Source organism: Rana temporaria, chromosome 10 (genome assembly GCF_905171775.1).
Source record: "Rana temporaria chromosome 10, aRanTem1.1, whole genome shotgun sequence".
NCBI classification, from domain to species: domain Eukaryota; kingdom Metazoa; phylum Chordata; class Amphibia; order Anura; family Ranidae; genus Rana; species Rana temporaria.
This window is the reverse complement of record NC_053498.1, coordinates 92,430,197-92,450,472: the sequence shown is the minus strand read 5'-3', so window position 1 is coordinate 92,450,472 and position 20,276 is coordinate 92,430,197. Positions and strand designations below refer to the sequence as shown.

Below are 20,276 nucleotides of genomic sequence, written 5' to 3'. Positions count from 1 at the left end.
AAGAGCTCTCCTCTCAGTATAGTAATGAAGGGTAAATGCTCTCCTCTCAGTATAGGAATGACACATGAACACGCTCTGTCGTACATGACACTGAGATCCGCCTCAGCACACAACTATTCCTGACTAATTCCAACAGCATTTCCTTTCACTATCGCCCGGAGTGCGCCCCGCCCTCACACCCCTCGAGGAATGTGATTGGTCAGTGTCCTCTCCCTCAAGCGCTCCTTCGCCCGCTGATAAGGAATCCGAGCTCTGATAGGGCGTCATGCCTGTCCATCACAAACGAAAGCACAGCCTCGAAACAAAGGGGTCCTATAGGACCGCCCACATTCCGCCCGGCCTGTTCTATGACCGGACTCTGGATTGGCGGAGGCCGCTGTCGGTCAGGGCAGTGGGTGGGATTGGAGAGTGGCTGCTAAGAAGCCAGTGGGTGGGATATGGGTAAACGGGGATCTGGGTGTGTGTTCCGATGAATGTCGGCCGCTTTGAGGAATATTATAGCCGTTGTGCTTGAGGGGACATCGGTGAGGGAGATATCTGACGGGGGGGGGTGTGATTGTCTGCCGAATCGTTGGCCCCCATTTCTTTCAACATGGACGAAACCATTTACGGTAAGTGGACTGCGGAACGTACCAGCAAAACGGGGTTATGGGGGTATCTATGACTTAGTGAATGGTCAGGTGTCCTTGTATGGACTCTGTTCCCGGTCAGAGCGCAGGGTGCTCCATGTTGGTGCCGGGGAGGAGTGATACTATTGTGTGTGGAGAACGTTCCATTTGTTCCTGGAGGGGGAGGGTAATGGTGCAGTCCTGGTGTGGTGAGGGAAGGCAGAGCGCCGTACAGGGCGAGCACACCTGATTGGGGGGGAGCTCGGGAACCCTGAGTATGGAGCGACACAGTCCTCACATCAGACCCCCCCCCCGGATGAGTCCATCCGGTCCCAGCAGTCAGTGTGGGATCATGGCTGCTGTGCAGACTGTCCACTGTGTCCATAGACAGAGCTGTATGCTCAGCCAGTCCTGCCTCATATCCACTCACCCCAGTCATCTCTATCTGTTAGGGGTCCTTCTCCTGAGTCACTCATCGCCAAGGGACTTTTTGGTTGACCACTATGGGGAAGGATGGGGGCCTCTCTTCAAGGGGGGGCCCTTATTAATTAACCACCAATGGCGAAGGAAGGGGGGGGCCCTTCTCATTAACCACCATGGCGAAGGAAGGGGGGTCCCTTCTCATTAACCACCATGGCGAAGGAAGGGGGGGCCCTTCTCATTATTGACCGCCAAGGAAAAGGGGTGTCCTTCTCGTTAACCGCCATGGCGAAGGAAGGGGGGGCCCTTCTCGTTAACCGCCATGGCGAAGGAAGGGGGGGCCCTTCTCGTTAACCGCCATGGCGAAGGAAGGGGGGGCCCTTCTCGTTAACCGCCATGGCGAAGGAAGGGGGGGCCCTTCTCGTTAACCGCCATGGCGAAGGAAGGGGGGGCCCTTCTCGTTAACCGCCATGGCGAAGGAAGGGGGGGCCCTTCTCGTTAACCGCCATGGCGAAGGAAGGGGGGGCCCTTCTCGTTAACCGCCATGGCGAAGGAAGGAGGGGCCCTTCTCGTTAACCGCCATGGCGAAGGAAGGGGGGGGCCCTTCTCGTTAACCGCCATGGCGAAGGAAGGGGGGGGCCCTTCTCGTTAACCGCCATGGCGAAGGAAGGGGGGGGCCCTTCTCGTTAACCGCCATGGCGAAGGAAGGGGGGGGCCCTTCTCATTAACCGCCATGGCGAAGGAAGGGGGGGGGCCCTTCTCATTAACCGCCATGGCGAAGGAAGGGGGGGCCCTTCTCATTATTGACCGCCAAGGAAAGGGGGGCCCTTATTAACCGCCATGGCGAAGGAGGGGGGCCCTTCTAATTCTCCACCATGGTGAAGGAAGGGGAGCCCTTCTCATTAATTGGCTGTCACGGCTAAGGAAGGGGGGGCCCTTCTCATTAATTGACCACCACGGTGAAGGAAGGGGGGCCCTTCTCCTTGACCGCCATGGTAAAGGAAGGGGGGGCCCTTCTCATTGACCACCATGGCGGAGGTGTGGGGCCTTCTCCTCAGGTGGACCTGCAGTGTGGAGGAAGGGGGTTCCTTCTTCCCAGGTAACGCCATGACAAAGGGTCGGGTCCCCTCTTCCCAGGTAACGCCATGACAAAGGGTCCGGTCCCTTTTCCCAGGTAACGCCATGACAAAGGGTCGGGTCCCTTTTCCCAGGTAACGCCATGGCAAAGGAAGGGGCCCTTCTCCTCGGTTGACCGCCATGGTGAAGGAGCAGGGCCCTATTCCTGGTGACTGTCAGTATAAAGGGGGCTTTATGGACCACTGATGTAAGGAAACACCGTCTTTATTTATCCCTACTGTTCTGTGGTAGAGTGATATCACCCTGGTGTCAATTGTTCACAGTACACCATGTTCCTTTTTCCTCTTATTCTTGTATCTCTACTTCCTGTTCACACTAACATGCTGGGAGTGGTAGGTATGAAAATGATTGGCTTGACGTCCTGAGAACTCGGGGGTTCCTCTGTGTCAAGGTTGGGAATCGCTGCTGTAGACGATAGATGGCTGTTCACTTACCTGCTTGTACAGATGGCTGTTCACTTACCTGCTTGTACGGGATGACTGGGAGACCACAATGGATGTTTCAGCTGAGGACTTTCAACTGGAGTGTCTGCAGAAAACCAGAGCTCAGTGTGGGCATACTGGGCACATATAGGATGGTGGGACCTCATGTTTAGGTGTTCAGTGGTGGTTTTGTTTATTTATTTTTCCTGATCAGAACACAGCCCATTGCCTTTAATGTTCCCTCCATCTTAATGTCAGTAAACCGACCCTATTTAGATCAGATTAAAATGCGAAAGTCTGCATTACTAGTCAGCATTCTACACATGTAGATCACACCTCCCTTTAGTTCTGGGAGCCAGATGTATCCCCCCCCCCTGGAGATTTTTTTGGGCAGTGTTTTGGTCATTTATGGCCGATTTCCACTGGTGCAATGTCTGACATTCGCACTGTAAATCTCATGCGATGGCTGTGCGATGCAATTTCAGCTGTACAGAGAGTATGGCTGAATTTGCATCGCATTTGAACCAAACTCGCACAGGACCCCTTTTTTTTGGTCCGCAGCAGAATCAAATTGAATGGGTGTTCACACCCATGCGATCCGATTCCTGTCCAAATTTTTATTTCGCACCTCAATATGCAAACTGATTTAGGGGTGTTGCTTACTTTTAATTGATACTCCCAGCAGTTCGCCGGAAGACATGCCATGCGGGAACCCTCAGTGGATTCGCAGGGTTCCCCCATCGATGCAGTGTGCGCCAAGCCTTACACTTGTTAATTGCGGTTTAACTCTCTGCCAGGAAGACCCATCGTTTATTACATCAGTACCGCCTGGAAGGGCCCTTAAAGCGGTAGTTCCCCCTCAAAAAAATTGTTACCCTTAGATTGATGCTCATTTTGTCTAGGGGAATCGGCTAGTTGTTTTAAAATCGAAGCTTTACTTACCGTTGTAGAGAGTGATCTTCTCCGCCGCTTCTGGGTATTGTCTTTGGGTCTGGGCGTTCCTTCTTGATTGACAGGCTTCCGACGGTCCCATCTATCGCATCACGATTTTCCGAAAGTAGCCGAACGTCGGGTGCGCAGGCGCCGTATAGAGCCGCACCAACGTTCGGCTTCTTTTGGCTACTCGTGACGCGATGGATGCGACCGTCGGAAGCCTGTTGGAAGACTGTCAATCAAAATAGGAACGCCCGCTCCCGAAGACCATACCCGGAAGCGGCGGAGAAGATCGCTCTCTACAACGGTAAGTACAGCTTCGATTTTAAAACAACTAGCCGATTCCCATAGACAAAATGAGCATCCATCTAAGGGTATCATTTTTTTTGAGGGGGAACTACCGCTTTAAGCCAACCATAGAACCAGCTGGGATTCGAACCATGTGTGGGCAGGCTGAATGTACCCAAGTTGATCCATCAACCAGCCTGCCAGATTTTACATGCGATTATCACTAGTGGCTGTTATAGCCGCTACCAATAATCAATGCTACCAGTCATAATGCTGGGAGAACACGGGGGATTATTTACTAAAGGAAAATACACTTTGCGGTGCAAGTGCACTTGGAAGTGCAGTCGCTGTAGATCTGAGGGAGACATGCAAGGAAAATAAAAAATAGCATTTTATCTTGCACATGATTAGATGATAAAATCAGCAGAGCTTCCCCTCATTTCAGATCTACCCCTCAGATTTACAGCGACTGCACTTCCAAGTGCACTTGTAGTGCAAAGTGGATTTGCCTTTCGTAAATAACCCCCAATGGCTCGGCTGGAGGGTTTCTCCTGTCAGCACTGTCTGTGTTGATGGTTGAATCAAGCAAATTTCTTTCCTGCAACCCATGGTTGTAAGAAAGAAATTGGCTCTATGGCCGGCCTGATAATGTGTACGGTCGGGTGTTATCGGGATCTGCTCTGGTAGTTTGACCAGTAATGATGCACATCTTTCTACGAGAGGCCGCTACCAATGGGCACAGTAGGGACTTGCCTTTGGATGGCAGAGACAAGAGGCAGCTTTTCCCTTTTATACATTTTAGCCAGATGATCCCAGCAGAGGGATGTTACTTGTGGGGCCAGAAGTAGAATGTCTACAGGCTCCGGTAATGAAAATAATCCCTGTTTTGGTGCATTTTCACAAGTTTCTATGGGTGCTATCAACAATCTAGCATTGTCTCGTGCTGTCGTTGTCATCAGTAGGCCCTATGACAGGGATATGCAATTAGCGGACCTCCAGCTGTTGCCAAACTACAAGTCCCATCATGCCTCTGGGTGTCATGCTTGATGCTGTCAGAGTCTCGCTATGCCTCATGGAAATTGTAGTTTGGCAACAGCTGGAGGTCCGCTAATTGCATATCCCTGCCCTATGACAAGGATCAATGCATGACATGTGCCAGTGTGTGCATTGACATAATAAAACGCGTAGATGTAAATGGGCTTTAAGCCCCTCCTACACTAGCCCTCCTTTATGTCAACAAAATCTCGAATTTCTCATTCTTGCTGCTTTTGCAACAAGATTGGCTATGCCGATCGATGATGCACCATGGAACCTATGGAGTTCAACTCCATCTTCTATGGAAATATTGTGCTTTCACACAAACTTGTCATTTTGTGGAACTGTAGGCATTTTTTTTTTCATTTTGGATAGAAATATGGGAAGATTATAACCCCTGTAAGATTTATCTATTTCTCTAACAGTTTGTGGCTCCTTTGGGAAAACTGCAATTGCTTCCTATAGCCAAAACAGGAAATCCCAGCAAATGAAGGAAATCCTAGGGACCCCCAGGTGACCAAAACTAGTGTCCCCATTGGAAGATTTCCCCATCTATTAGACACCTTTCACACTCAAGGCTGTTTCAGGCTTTTTTGGGCTAAAAATGGCGCCTCTAAAGCGCCTGAAAAACCGTCTCCCCTGTAGTCCCTATGTGAAAGCTTTAACAACGGGGCGCTGCGCTGGCAGGACATTAAAAAAAAAGCAGGACCGCTAGCAGGGGTTAAAAGTGTCTTAGTTATACTTTAGTATGGAATTCTGGGTCTTCAGCTAAAATTGTTTGGGTTCAAGCTATTAGGGAGTGGAAAGAACAATGATAAGCAAAGGGCCGCTAAGTCAGAGTTCAGTTTACTGTTGTCAGAGCATGAGATACATTTTGATTGGTTGCTGCCCATGCCAACTTTTGTTAAGCTTGTTAATGCTGTTTAGCAGCCTACTCATTTTTCATTGTGACGTTTATTGCATTGTATGTATTGTGCATTACTGGGGGAAGGGAATGTTCCCCCAGAGTTGTATTGTTTGAATAGCGCTAACGTTTTGCAGAGAATGTGAACCTCCGATTGGGTACGCATAATCTTCATTACAATATGGTTATATTGTGCTTCATTTCATACTAAATAATTGAAACTGCACCAGTTCAATGATGTGTCTATACCAGGAGTGCCCAACCTTTTGAAGAGCGAGGGCCACATAAAGCGACTGGGTAACTGGTCGTGGGCCACAATCAGTGGAGCGGACGGAAGACAGAATCTGTGTCCGCTCTGTATATGCAGAGCGGGCACGGACACAGCCAACTCTGCTCTGTGGGCCCTCCCATCCGATCCGACCAGATGGAAGGGGACAGATCCCATTCTGTTTTTTTTTTTTTTTTATGCGGATTGGATTGGAGGTAGGTGGGTGCAAATGGAGAAGAGTCTGTTTACATCTGCCGCTCCATAGAGATGGGTCTGCGTGGGTTGAACCGATCATGTGAAATGGACCTAAGGTTGCTTTTCCACGGGTCGGCAACCTGCAATCTGGGCTTGCGAACCTGCTATCCCAAAGCAGGAGGTCGCGGGCCACATCAGAGGGCTCCGCGGGTCACATGTGGCCACTGGGCTGCTGGTTGGGCACCCCTGGTCTATACTCTCCTCCCTCAGTCCTGACTGCCATATGCAGTAGGATCGTGTCCTGACCTATCGTGTGTGTGTGTGTGTGTGTGTGCGTATGGGACAAGGAAGGCGAACATGTGTTGTGTGCCGCAGCTTCGAATAATTTAAAGAGGTGTTCCATCCTTCTTCTTTTTTTCTTTTTTTTCTTTTTTTTTTTTTTTGTATGTTACATGTCACAATCTAAATATGGGTGGAATATGAAACGTGGACTTGGACAATCTGTCTCGAAAGTACAGTGCCTGCGGGCAAGGTATCGCAAACCTACCACATGGTGAAATAACTGCTGGTAGCAATGTGTGTACACTAATACTGAGAGGGCCTGACACCAACCACGTCCAATAAATTCATGGAGAAACTGAAAAGACAGCAAGGACATCCACCAGAATGCGGCTGTACAGAGGGTGCTTGACTTCTGTATAACCACAGTGCCCATACGTGGATTGAAATTTGCCCAGTCCCTGCTGAACTGGCCAAATTTCGATCCATGTATGCCAAGCCTTGCTGCACATTATAGTTGGTCTTGGTAGATGATCTTTGAACAAGTCCTTGGTGTGATAAGTGTTTTTGCTTATGGTTAATACATTTTTATTAACCATAATAAATATTTATTCTCTTTTTGCTTGGGTGGCTGAATGCCGCTTACTGGGTTGAGGACTGGTATCGCCCAATGTATGCTTTCTGTAAAACATTAGTGTGGTAATGAGTCCCCTTGACAAGCATACCTACGTCATGCCTTGCCACCTCGCTGATTAGTTTACCTTGCAGCCTGGTATTCTCATGTACTCCTCTCTTTGGCAATTTGTTTTTTGCCTTCCCAATCACTCGGGGGAGAAAAGGTGCAGCTGTGTATAATTTGTGCAATCGTAATGGCACTCAGATGTATAACATACCCCGGGGCTGTATAAAATAAACACTATTACAAAATATTCCATAGTGATTCAGAAAACCAAGAAGGCACCCAGGGAGCTGTGTCAGTATCTGGAAACATGACCCAACCAGATTGTGCCCACATCCCTGTGTGCTCCAGGGTAGGAAGTGGTCAACTTCAGTGGATGCCAGTGATATTTCTGACGTGAGGTTATGTAATCTTGCTCTTCGCAGCAAAGTGGTGAAACACGAACATTGCCTCAATTTCTCTGGCAGCTGGGATTTGAACTTAAAGCATTGGTTACCCCAACATTTCATATTCCTGATTTGTGCCTCCTGTGCCATGTATTGGTATGAGAAAATATCCTGCTCTCTTTGTATTGCTTCCTTTGTGTGAAATCCCTGGTGTTCCTGCCAGTCTTTCTGCTTTCCTATTGGAAACTGAACACACTAAGCAGGAGAGCACACTGTGGTCAGTTCTCTAGCTGTGCTCTCCAATGATCAGACTTGTCCTGACCCCCCCCCCCCCCCCACTGTGCAGCCATTCACTGGGAAGCTCAGTTTTCGGCTGCTTCTTCAACCCAAGAACCCCCCGCCCCCCCGAAACCTATGCCGAGAACAGAGGGAATGTTATCACAAGTGTGTGTGTGTGTGTGTGTGCATTTGACTTTCATTTCTATTATAGACTGCATAGGTTGTTTTTTTTACAAGGTGATAGTTTACAATCCCTTTTTAAAAGAGAAGTGTAGGGTTTGGCTTTTTTTTGACTCCTACTTACCAAGATGGATGCAGCATAGGTCCAATGTTGCATCTGACCTCCCCTGACCTGGTGGTGACACTGATTGCACTATTGTCAGGGCTCCCTGAGCATGTGAGTGGATCCTCCTTACACCGCAATCTTGCCTGGACCGGCTCTGTGACATCAGCAGGCTTCAGCCCACTGTCTGCTGAAAACTGGTCACAGGAGTGCAGAATAAACTGCACTCCCTTCTCCATAGGATAAGTACAATCAATCTTTAGCTCTCCTTTCAATGTCTTGTCTGAAGGATCTGATTGTTCCATGTCCAGAGGAAGTAAAGCCCACCAGGGTTTACTTCATTTTTAAGATGGCACAGACAAGTGAAAGTAACTTTGTTTTGCTGAAAAGCTGCAGTTTTTTTTTTTTTTTTTTCTTTTTTCTGTTCCAATTCCATTTTGTCTGAAATTATTTAGAGTGCATGTTTACTCGTAAGACTTAAAGGGATTGTAAAGGTGAGTTTTTTATTTTCTAAATGGGTTCCTTTAGGCTAGTGCATTGTTGGTTCACGTACCTTTTCCTTCCATTTCCCTTCTTAATGTTTTTTTCCTTTGTCTGAATTTCTCACTTCCTGTTCCTCCTCAGTAAGCTGTTCTAAATGACTTTCCACTGCTCGGATGATGGTGGAAAGCTTACTGAGGAGAAACAGGAAGTGAGAAATTCAAACAAAGAAAAAAAAACCTTTAGAAGGCAAATGGAAGGAAAAAGTAAGTGAACCAACAATGCACTAGCTTAAAGGAACCAATTTAGAAAATAAAATACGAACCTTTACAACCCCTTTAAGTTGTCTGTGGGTGGTCTAAAACCATCAAATGACCAAATGTTCTGTCTGGGCTGTAGGATACCAGACGGGGATTCGCTGCATTTTCAGCTCTGGGGCTCATTGTGGCCTTACCTGGCAGTTTCTGGGTACAAAGATTTGACCCCTGCCATCTGCAGATGTCATTTCTGGAAACGTGAGTAGAGCCAGATGGCTTAGTTCATGCAATGCTAATGATTCCCAAAACACAGTGCATTAGCCTACACTGGATCACATGGTACAGAGGTACCATGCAATCCAATTGCATCGCATTTTTTTTTTTTTTTTTTTTACTCTTGGAGCAGTGCAAATTCAGCCCATTCAAGTGAATGGGCTGGAAACGCACTGCACTCAAATCACACAGGAAAACAAGTGCGTTCCTTTTGTGATTCCTGGTGTGAATCGGCCCTAAACGCAGGCGGTCCATGTGCATGAGGCCTTAGCGCTGCATACTGGAGGAAAGGGGGTCAAGTCCACATGCCCGACATATTGAGAAACTCTATTTACTGGGGCATCCGATGGGGCATGTCAGTGGGTGGGGACTTGTTCTTTCAATAGAACTTGTCAGTTTGCCCTAAAGGCTTGAGGTGTCGGCCTCTTTAAGACCACTATTGTGGTGTTTGGTCATTGATATGTGGAATATTTCTGGAAACTCTACAGACCTGCTTCTGTAACGGTGATCTGATAGCTACACCCACAGCTCAGGTCATGCAGGTATTGCTTTGTCAGTTGTTCAGGAAAACATTGCTTTGGATGTTTTAAGCAGATAACCCTTCCCATAATATGTATTGTATAACGCTATTACCAGTAAAGATTCAACAGATTAGATTCTTTTCATGTATAACTCCTAGTTTAGGTCAAGTTAGAAATGTGGAATTTTACATTCATAAAGGAGGGAGCTATAGTATAGGGTCAGAAAGTTCTACGTTTGTGATTTTTATAACATTTATCTTAAAGTTAAAATTGTTCTAAATGTAAGGTTCACTTAAAGCGGGAGTTCACCCGAAATTTTTTTTTAACATTCGATTTAGGCTAATTATGCGAAGCAGAATAGGGTGTTTATTTTAAAATAAATTCAGTACTTACCGTTTTAGAGATCGATGTTCTCCGTGGCTTCCGGGTATAATCTTCGGGAATGGGTGTTCCTAATTGATTGACAGCCTTCCGACGGTCGCATACAGCGCGTCACCAGTTGCCGAAAGAAGCCGAACGTCTGTGCGGTTCTATACGGTGCTCGGCTACTTTCGGGAGCTTGTGACACGCTGTATGCGATCGTCGGAAGGCTGTCAATCAAGTAGGAACGCCCAGTCCCGCAGCCCATACCCGGAAGCGGCGGGAGAACATCGATCTCTAAAACGGTAAGTATTGCATTGATTTTAAAATAAACACCCGATTCTGCTTCGCATACTTAGCCTCAATCTAATGTTAAAAAAAGATTTTTTGGGTGAACCTCCACTTTAAATGTGCCTCCCTGCCTGTGCCTCCCTGCCTGTGCATAAATTCTGAAATCGAAAACAAAAAAAAATTAAAACCTTCGCATCTGTATGGTGGAAAAGGGTACTTCTACGCGCCTTTCCTCCAGCTTTTGTGGTGCAGAGGGAAACCTTAAAGTGGATGTAAACCCCGAAAATTAGTATTTATTTTTTTGATGTCACAATGTAGAGTATAAGATTTCCAATCATCTGTGCCCAGTCTTGCCACACAGAGTTAATTGGTGAAATAAAATGGACTTACAGAGAAAAACCTTGGTCCGTCCCGCCCCCTTGCTGTGAATGACATGTTATTTACATATCTCATGCACTAGCCTGGAGACAGGCATTATTTTTTAATTCCCACCCCCACTCCTTTTCTGAAGTCATGTGGTTACTTTTCTGTATTTTTGACTGGATGTTGGTGATCATAGCATAATTCAGTGTAAGGAATACTTGGGAAAAAATGCATGTTGACAAGGGGAGTGCAGATGTGGGCGGGGAGTCTGACCTCACAACTCCACCCACCGAGCTCCATACAACAGACCCACCCACAGAATCTGCAGTTTTTCAGTTCTTATAACAGACAGAGGGGAGACATTTGACAGGTAAGGATACATGCAGGAGGCATGTATATCCTTATAGATCAGCACTATGGCAGTAGTTTAGAAAGGATGAGAGTGGCTTTACATCCACTTTAATGTACCACCGTGCCAGGAACATCTGAGTGAGATCTGGGCTACTCTACATTCATCAGATCTTGCCATAAGGAAAATGACTTCAACCTTGCCTAGGTGCTGGAGGAAAGCAGAGTATAGGACAGTGATGGTGAACTTTGGCACCCCAGATGTTTTGGAACTAATTTCCCATGAAGCTCATGCTTGTTGCAGTGTAGCTGAGCATCATGGAACATGTAGTTCCAAAACATGTGGGGTGCCAAGGTTCGCCATCACTGGTATAGGATCTAACGCCCTCTCATGTCTCGGCTCCTCAGCAATTCCTAGGTTGTGAGTTTACCTTAAAAGTTTTTCCTGATCTGCCTGGATACAAGGACCTTTTCTCATCATCGCTCTCTCCAGTTTGCCTCATATTTTTACCAGTTGACAAGTTCACAAAAATAAAAGCAAAATCCAACCAATGCAGAATTGAAGGAAGGTAGAAAGAAATGATGTTGTCAATTTAATATTTACATCGTTTTCATGGCTGCTGTCTAACTGAAGAGCTGTGGAATGAAAGACAGAAAATATAGGGGATGGTTAGAGCGGAACTACACTGCATCTGAGCACCATAAATCAAACACTTATTTGATTAGTTTTTTATATGCAAAGCAAACTCGCCCATCTATCATCCATGTCTCTATGCTTTTATTTTGCTAAAAAATCACTTTGAAAACCACACCCTAGCATTTCTGTCAGCGGCCATCTTAAAGCGGAGTTCCGGCCACAATTTCACTTTTTAAATATAAATCCCCCTGTAATACACAAGCTTAATGTATTCTAGTAAAGTTAGTCTGTAAACTAAGGTCCGTTTTGTTAGGTTGTTACAGCATTTATACACTTTATAAAATAGAAATTGACTGGGGCCATCTTAAGTGTGGGCATCATGAAGCCAGACTGTATGACTTCCTGGATTTCAGCCTTGCAGATCTCGCACATGCTCAGTCCTGCACAAGCAGTGTCAGATCAGGTTTCAGCACCTGTGCTGTCCAAGTCACATGATTCTTTGAGACTGGGGAGTGCACAGACTCCTGGAAAGTTACACCCACTACATTCCCAGGAGTCTGTGCGGTGTAGGTTAGGAAGCATTAAAGGGGAGTTCCAGCCATTTGTATGTTTATTAAAAGTCAGCAGCAACAAAAAGTGTAGCTGCTGGCTTTTAATAAACAGACACTTACCTGCTCCAGCGACGCGCCGGCCGGGGCTCCGCTCCTCTCCCCCCCCCCCCTCCCCGGCCGGCGTCTTCATTCTCAGTGTGGGCACCCGGCCGTGACAGCTTTCGGCTTCACGGCCAGGCACCCACTGCGCATGCGCGAGCGGCACTGCGCATGCGTGAGCGGCGCGGCGCCGCGCTGTGTAATTAGCCAGGAGATCGCCTAGGACCTGTGACGTGTCCTAGGCGATCGCCTACAGCAGCCCCTTCCTGAAGGCGATAAAGCTTAGTCGCCTACAGGAAGGAGGAAGTGGGACAGGAAGTCCCACTCTTGCTGAAGCCCCCACTCCCCCCCCAAAAAAATTACATGCCAAATGTGGCATGTAAGGGGGAGAGGAGTGGGTTAAGAGGAAGTTCCAAATTTGGGTGGAACTCCTCTTTAAGCACCTAGGTGCAGGAAGAGGGAAGATTAACTATTCTGCCTAGCAACAACACTTTGAAGGCATCTAAAAAATTGTTTTTTTTTCCGTAAAGGACTAATGACATTTTTTTAAAACTACTGATGTAATGTTATATTTATGGGTGGAACTCCACTTTAAGTAAGGGTAGATGATTATTGTAGCATTTACTTCCTAGAATCCATCTGACCTTGGCTCAGGCATGCAGACAGGAAGGTGTGCTACTACTTGGCTGAGAAAACCCCTCCTTTCCTCCTGAAGACTCCTGGTATGTGACGACATTTGCCTCGACATGGAAACCAGGAAGTAACTAAAGGAAAAAATAAATAAAATAAAGTTTAATCCGAGTATGATCTGTTTCCTATCTATTTACTAATGCCAGCAGCATAAGGATTACAATAGTCAATGTTCACTGAGAAAGTAAAGTTCCACGTCTGTCCGTTTTTTCTTTTGTGTCACTTTGGGGAACTTTCCCTTGTTCCTGAGATGCAGCAAGGAGAACATTTAGATGAGCCGTTTAACCTGCCAACATATTTTTGGAATGTAGTAATAAACAGAAATGCCCGGAGGAAACCCACGCCAACACAGGGAGGACATGCAGATGGCGTCCTCGCCGAGCTTCCTACAAAAGACCCTGTTGCCATAAGGCAGACATGCTAACCACTAAGCCATGGTGCTGTCTCAGAATGTGTAATCATTTATTATCAATGTGTATATCTTGTATATTGTTCCTGACTCGGAACTTTGAGACGTTTTGACTCAGAGTAGTTCCTGTATTTTTAGTTGAGGCCGTTCCCTGCATTTCCTGTCTAAATCCTTTCCAATCCTTCTTCTTCTGCCAGTAAATGACACGGTAGTATTTGTTCCCACCATATGAATCATTTTAGGAACATCGGCAGTTTGAAACTCTCATTGCTTCTCTGGCAGTTTCAGAGGATGTCGGTTGGGACAAGAACATCTTTGGCCTATTAGAAAGGGATCATTGGTGAAAAGGGATGTTACATATGAATGTCTTCTATTTATAGTCCTTGGTGAGCTGTGATGTAAATATCTTGGATAAAGTTTGTAACCCCCTCCTAGGCCTTTCAGATCTGAATGGATATTTCCTTCAGATGAAGCCGTCCTCAAGTAGAGTTGAAAAGGATAAATGTTGATAAACAAATTGAATGCAAGTTTATCGGCTTGCGGACCACCTACCGCATATTTACTGCCACCTATTTAGAAGTGTACGTGATCCAGTACTTCTGGGTAGCGGGCACACGCGCGCCTGCCACCCCAGCTGTGCTGTCATTCACAAGAGCACAAGCCAATCAGCCGGTTCCAATGATTTATGGGCCTGCCGAAAGAATGATGCAGGTAAAGGACCTTGCCCCCTTTTTGCGATTCGGCACTGCGCCGCTTTAACTGACAATTGCGCGGTCGCGCGATGTGGCTCCCAAACAAAATTGGCGTCCTTTTTTTCCCCCCGCAAATAGAGCTTTCTTTTGGTGGTATTTGATCACCTACGGTTTTTATTTTTTGCGCTATAAACAAAAATAGAGCGTCAATTTTGAAAAAAATTCAATATTTTTTTACTTTTTGCTATAATAAATATCCCCCAAAAAATATATAAAAAAAAAAAAAATTCCATCAGTTTAGGCAAATACATATTCTTCTTATTTTTTTTTTTTTGGGTAAAAAAAAGTCGCAATAAGCGTTTGATTGGTTTGCGCAAAAGTTATAGCATTTACAAAATGGGGGATAATTTTATAGCATTTTTATCTAGTAATGGCGGCGATCAGCTTTTTTTTTTTCTCTCGTGACTGCGACATTATGGCGGACACATCAGACACTTTTGACACATTTTTGGGACCATTGTCTTTTTCACAGCGAAAAATGCTATAAAAATGCACTGATTACTGTGAAAATTACAATGGCAATGAAGGGGTTATCCACTAGGGGGTGCGAAGGGGTTAACCACTAGGGGTCGCTAAGGGGTTAAGTGTGCCCTAAGAGTGATTCTTACTGTAGGGGGGCGTGGCTGGACGTGTGATGTCACTGATCGTCGTTCCCTATAACAGAACAGACTGTCAGTGACAAGCCACAGAGAAGAACGGGGAAGGTTTGTTTTCACTCACTACTCCCCGTTCTTCAGCTCCTGTGACCCGATAGCGGGACACCGGTGGCGATCGGGTCCTGCAGGCGCGGTCACGGAGCTTCGGACTGTGTCGCGAGCGTGCAATGACGCGCTACCCACGGCTGGGCACTTGAAGGGCAACGTACCTGTACCCAGCCGTGCCATTCTGCCGACGTATAATGGCGTATGGCAGTCCACAAGTGGTTAAACAACACAGGACTCTACAGAGAGCTGTGGTGTGCAGTTTATTTTCCCCCTGCAAAGTAGGGAGTAAAAATGGTCACGTCATCTAGTAAACATAGGCAAACAATTTTTAAACCCTTTCCATCCAGTGGCATTAGTACAGTGACCGTGTGTATTGGTGTTACTGATGTCAGATTTACTGTTGCACTATTATAGTCACGCTAGAAGTCTCTGATCGCTGCCATTACAGTATAAGAAAAATAAATAAAAATTCCAGTATAGTTGATTCTACAACGTTGACCGCTATACAATTTATTTATTTTTTTACACCTTTTTGGCTGATCTGTAGACCAAGGACATGTGATAAAATTAGGGTTTGCCCGAGTGCTGAGACTTCAGGTAGGATAAGATTTCCACTGTAGCCTGTGTCATGATGTTATGGGAGGCGAATCAATCAGATGTGACGTCCCAACCACTGTGTTCTTCCTTTTTTCTTTTTGTTACTGGGCTTATCAGGTTATACTCAATGGCTCATTATGTGCCTACCATTGTATGTTGCCTTGTCCATATGTACTTTCTGCTATGACATCAGAGATTGTACTGAGATCTGCTGTTCTTGCATTAGTTTTTACTTTTTTTTTTTTTTAAAACCATTTCAATAAAGCTATCTATTTCTGGAGTAGCGCTAAAAAAATAATTGAAGGCCTTCAAATGACAAAAGGCTGTGTGAAAATATCAATCAAGATAGTGTGGTTCATATAAATAAAAACAAATGGTCAATAGTCCAAGTGAAAAACAAATTTAGGAGCGTGACGCCCCAAGCAATAAAGTGAAGTCTGGCTCCAATGTGGAAAAATGCAACTTGCTGACCCTTACCACAAACGAAGGTCCCAACGGACCTAGTCAAGCTGAAATCGCTGGGTGTGTTGAAGAAGAACTTGTTTGTATAAACGGTCCCTCCCGGGGTCACCAATCCATTAATATAGCAACCAGAAAAAAAAGGAAACTCATATAGTGTAAATCTGTGTTGAATCAAACACCTAAGTGTATCCCCCTGTGACTGGCAACAGACAGTGTGAACATAAAAAACCACCACCAGTACACACACTGACCCTTACCAGAGCATAGGATCCATCAGGATCAGTCAGAGCATAAGGGATATACACAGTGGGCAGCAATGGAGCGTCTCAGCCGATGTTGGAACAGGAGATGCAGTAAATCCAATGTATAAGGGGAGGAAAGAGAACTCACATGGCGTGATATCGTATGGGTATTTATTAAAAAAATAGTATCACTTACAGTTAGGTACAGAAATGTCAGCAGAGAGAGAAAAAGCCGGCCGGCGTGTCAGAACAAAATCCTCAAATCGCGGTGACGTCAGCACGTCGCCTCCCTACGTTTCGTCTGCTCTAGCCGTGACCACGTCTTTTTTTAGCGCTACATTTTTTTGTATAAGATTTTATGTTAGTATAACATTTTTGAGTTAGCAGCTTGTTCACCATTTTATTATTTTCATTGGTAAGCGCACTTTTTCCTTTTTTATATCTATTTCTGGATGATGGCACTGTAAATATTTTAATAAAAAAAAAATCTACCTTTTTCCTAATCGATAAACAGCTGTCACATGACCCAGATCTTTTCCAGCCTGTAGGGAAATATAAGCAGGAGGAGCTTCTAATCCGCTGCTACTGGTCATCTGTTCAAAAGTAAATATCAATAAACTGTTTTAAAGTGGTAGTAAACGCTGTAGTACCACTTTTACCTACAGGTAAGCCTAGAATAAGGCTCACCTGTAGGTATAAAGAATATCTCCTAAACCTGTATGGTTTAGGAGATATTCCCCTCGCAATGTGCCGCTGACTGCAGTGACGCATGCGCAGCAGGGATCCTCGGCTAAAGGCCTGGCAGCCACCGGACCTTGCCGGAAAGAAGTTTCCCAGGCGCATGCGTCGGAGTGACGACATCGCCGCTCCAGCTAATCACAGCGATGGAGCGGCGATACCCGGAAGACACGGCGAGGCAAGATGACATCTCCCTCGGCGTGGACCGAGTAAGTTCCCCACGCCTCGTTCCAAGGTAAGTATTTCATAATGAGCTAGTATACGGTGCATACTAGCTCATTATGGCTTTTGCTTTTTTAGGTATGGGGAAAAAAAACCAGCAGCGGGTTTACTACCGCTTTAACCCTCCTGGCGGTGTTCCTGAGTCTGACTCGGGTTTAGATTTCTGTGCTGCGATCGGTAACCCCGAGTCAGACTCGGGCTCGCCTCGCAGCATCCACAGGCACTGTTTACTTACCTTGTCCCTGGATCCAGCGATGCCACCGCGCTGTGTGAGCGAGCGGGTGCTCGCTCGATTCACACAGCGTCCTCCTGTGCCGCCGATCTCCATTCCCTGCGATGTTACGACGCATGGGAGCGGACAAACGGCGCCAAATTCAAAAACGTAAACAAACACATTACATACAGTATACTGTAATCTTATAGATTTCAGTACTGTATGTAAAAAATACACACCCCCCTTGTCCCTAGTGGTCTGCCCAGTGTCCTACATGTACTTTTATATAATAAAAACGTTTCTTTCTCCCTGGTAACTGTAGATTGTCCATAGCAACCAAAAGTGTCCCTTTATGTCAAAAATGGTTTTAGATCAGCTAGAAAACAGCGATAATAAATTATAATCACTTGCAGAATTGTGCGATAGCGATTTGTGGGGAAATCCGTCATAAAAAAATAAAAGTAATGACAATTCTGCAAATATATTTATATATTTGAAATAAAATCTCTATTATTTTGTAGAAATGTTGACATGATGATGACCAATATCTGCCAGTCACAGGCTGTGTCACACCCCTACAGCATGTGTCTTAGTATAAGGGGCAGGGGAAGCCTCCATTAATCTACATGTAATATTCCACCTCCATTGTTTTTAGCTGGTTAGTGGGCATGTAGGAGGGAGTGGGCTGTTATTTACCACATATGTGGCTCTATAGTTACATGGGCTGCTCAGATGTGATGGGGAGGAAATGCTCAGTATAGAAACTCGCTGAAACTGAGCATGTGCAGAGTTGCCACCATAGCTGCAAAATTCCTAGCTGAATTGGGCACATGGACAGAAGGGGGAGACAGCAGCAGGTCCACCAGGGTTTTTTTTGCAGAATACAGAAAAAGAATCTCAGTGACTGAGTATGACCAACATGTAATAAAGCATTTTATTGTGTTTTTTTTTTATTTTATTTTATTTTTTATGGTGTGGGTTTAGTGCCACTTTTTTTTTTTTTGTTTTTTTAATTCATTTTACGTGGCTTAATTTGTTAGTAATACCATTAAGCTGTTGACTTTTTTTGATCAGACAGTTGTCTGGTATTTAACAGTTTGATGATAATGTTTACAATGGTTTTAGCCTCTTAGAATCCTAACTTGCAAATCTTTTAAAGGGATTGATTAAAACGTTTATTACCATTGGTGTTAATGATCTAAAGAGATTATCCTTTCCAGACAAGGTCAAAATAACGATGTTAATTCTACCTATATACATCACAAATGTAACGGTAATAAACATTCAAAGGCATTTTTTTTTTTTTAAAGTGGACCTTAATCTATATTTCACATCAGCATGCATTTTATTTTATTTTTTCTCTACCCACTGATGACCACCTTGCAGGGCAATGTCAGCACTGCATTCAGGGAAGTTCTGTACCCAAACTGCGGGATCTTACAATATTCTCATTCTGCACATGTGCAAGATGAAGTGCGTTCTGCCATGCGCTTTATCTCGTGCATGCATGTATGACACTACAGGCATGGGGGTGGGGAGAGGGGGGGGGGGGCTAAAATCATTCCCCACAATCTCTTGAGAAGGTCCCCCCTCCCTAACACATCTCACAAAGCTGTGGCTGCATGGGAACGAGGACCCAGATGCACAGAGGCAGCACGTTTCTTGGTAAGGATAAGTAGGAAATATGAAGAAAGTCATATAGAACAGAGTGACGGCAGAAAAAGGTTTGTTTTTTATTTTCTAAATGGCTTCATTTTAACCACTAGCCGACCAGCCGCCGTTGTTATACGGCAGCAGGTCGGCTCGGCTGCACGAAATCACGTAGCTATACATCATTTTGCATTCCAGCCATTGGGGGCGCGTGCGCGCCGCCTGCTCGCCCCTGGCGCCGACACGCGTGCCCAGCGGGCACGATCACCACCGGGCACTTGCGATCGCTTGTTGGAGTGAGAACCGGGAGCTGTGTGTGTGTAAACACAGCTCCCGGTCCTGTCAGGGGGAGAAATGACTGTTTGTCTGCTGTTCATACATTGTATGAACAATCTGTCATTTCCCCTAGTCGGTCCCACCCACCCTACAGTTAGAACACACCCAGGGAACATAATTAACCCCTTTCTCGCCCCCTAGTGTTAACACCTTCCCTGCCAGTTGATATTTTTACAGTAATCAATGCATTTGTATAGCACTGATCGCTATATAAATGCCAATGGTCCCAAAAATGTGTCAAAAGTGTCCGCCATAAGGTCGCAGTACCGATTTAAAAATCGCTGATCGCCGCCATTACTTGTAAAAAAAAAAAAAATATATTAATAAAAATGCCATAAAACTATCCCCTATTTCAGGGATATGCAATTAGCGGACCTCCCAGCTGTTGCAAAACTACAAGTCCCATCATGCCTCTGGGTGTCGTGCTTGTTACTGTCAGAGTCCTGCTATGCCTCATGGGACTTGTAGTTCTGCAACAGCTGGAGGTCCGCTATTTGCATATCCCTGCCCTATTTGTAGACGCTATAATTTTTGCGCAAACCAATCAATAAACGCTTATTGCGATTTTTTTTTTGTTTTTTTACAAAAAATATATAGAAGAATGCGTATCGGCCTAAACTGAGGAAAATATTTGTTTTATATATTTTGGTTGGGTTATTAATTATAGTGAAAAATTATTATATTTTTTTCAAAATTGTCGCTCTATTTTTGTTTATAGTGCAAAAAAATAAAAACCGCAGAGGTGATCAAATACCACCAAAAGAAAGATCTATTTGTGGGAAAAAAGGACGCCAATTTTGTTTGGGGGCCACATTGCACGACTGCGCAATTGTCAGTTAAAGCGACGCAAGGGCCGAATCACAAAAAGTGGCCTGGTCATTGACCAGCAGAATGGTCTGGGGATGAAGTGGTTAAGCTAGTGCATTGTTGGTTCACTTACCTTTTCCTTCAATTTCACTTCTAA

General features: G+C 45.4%; 1 protein-coding gene across 1 annotated transcript in view; it reads left to right on the top strand.

Annotated features, from left to right (window-relative positions):
* The first annotated feature begins 332 nt into the window (after positions 1–332).
* The window catches only part of CYTH2 (cytohesin 2), an 80,723-nt gene continuing 60,779 nt past the window's right edge, over positions 333–20,276 (top strand). The window contains exon 1 of the mRNA XM_040325691.1: positions 333–611. Within this exon, the coding sequence (XP_040181625.1) occupies positions 593–611 (19 nt within the window). The 5' untranslated portion in view covers positions 333–592. The remainder of the gene's footprint in view (positions 612–20,276) is intronic.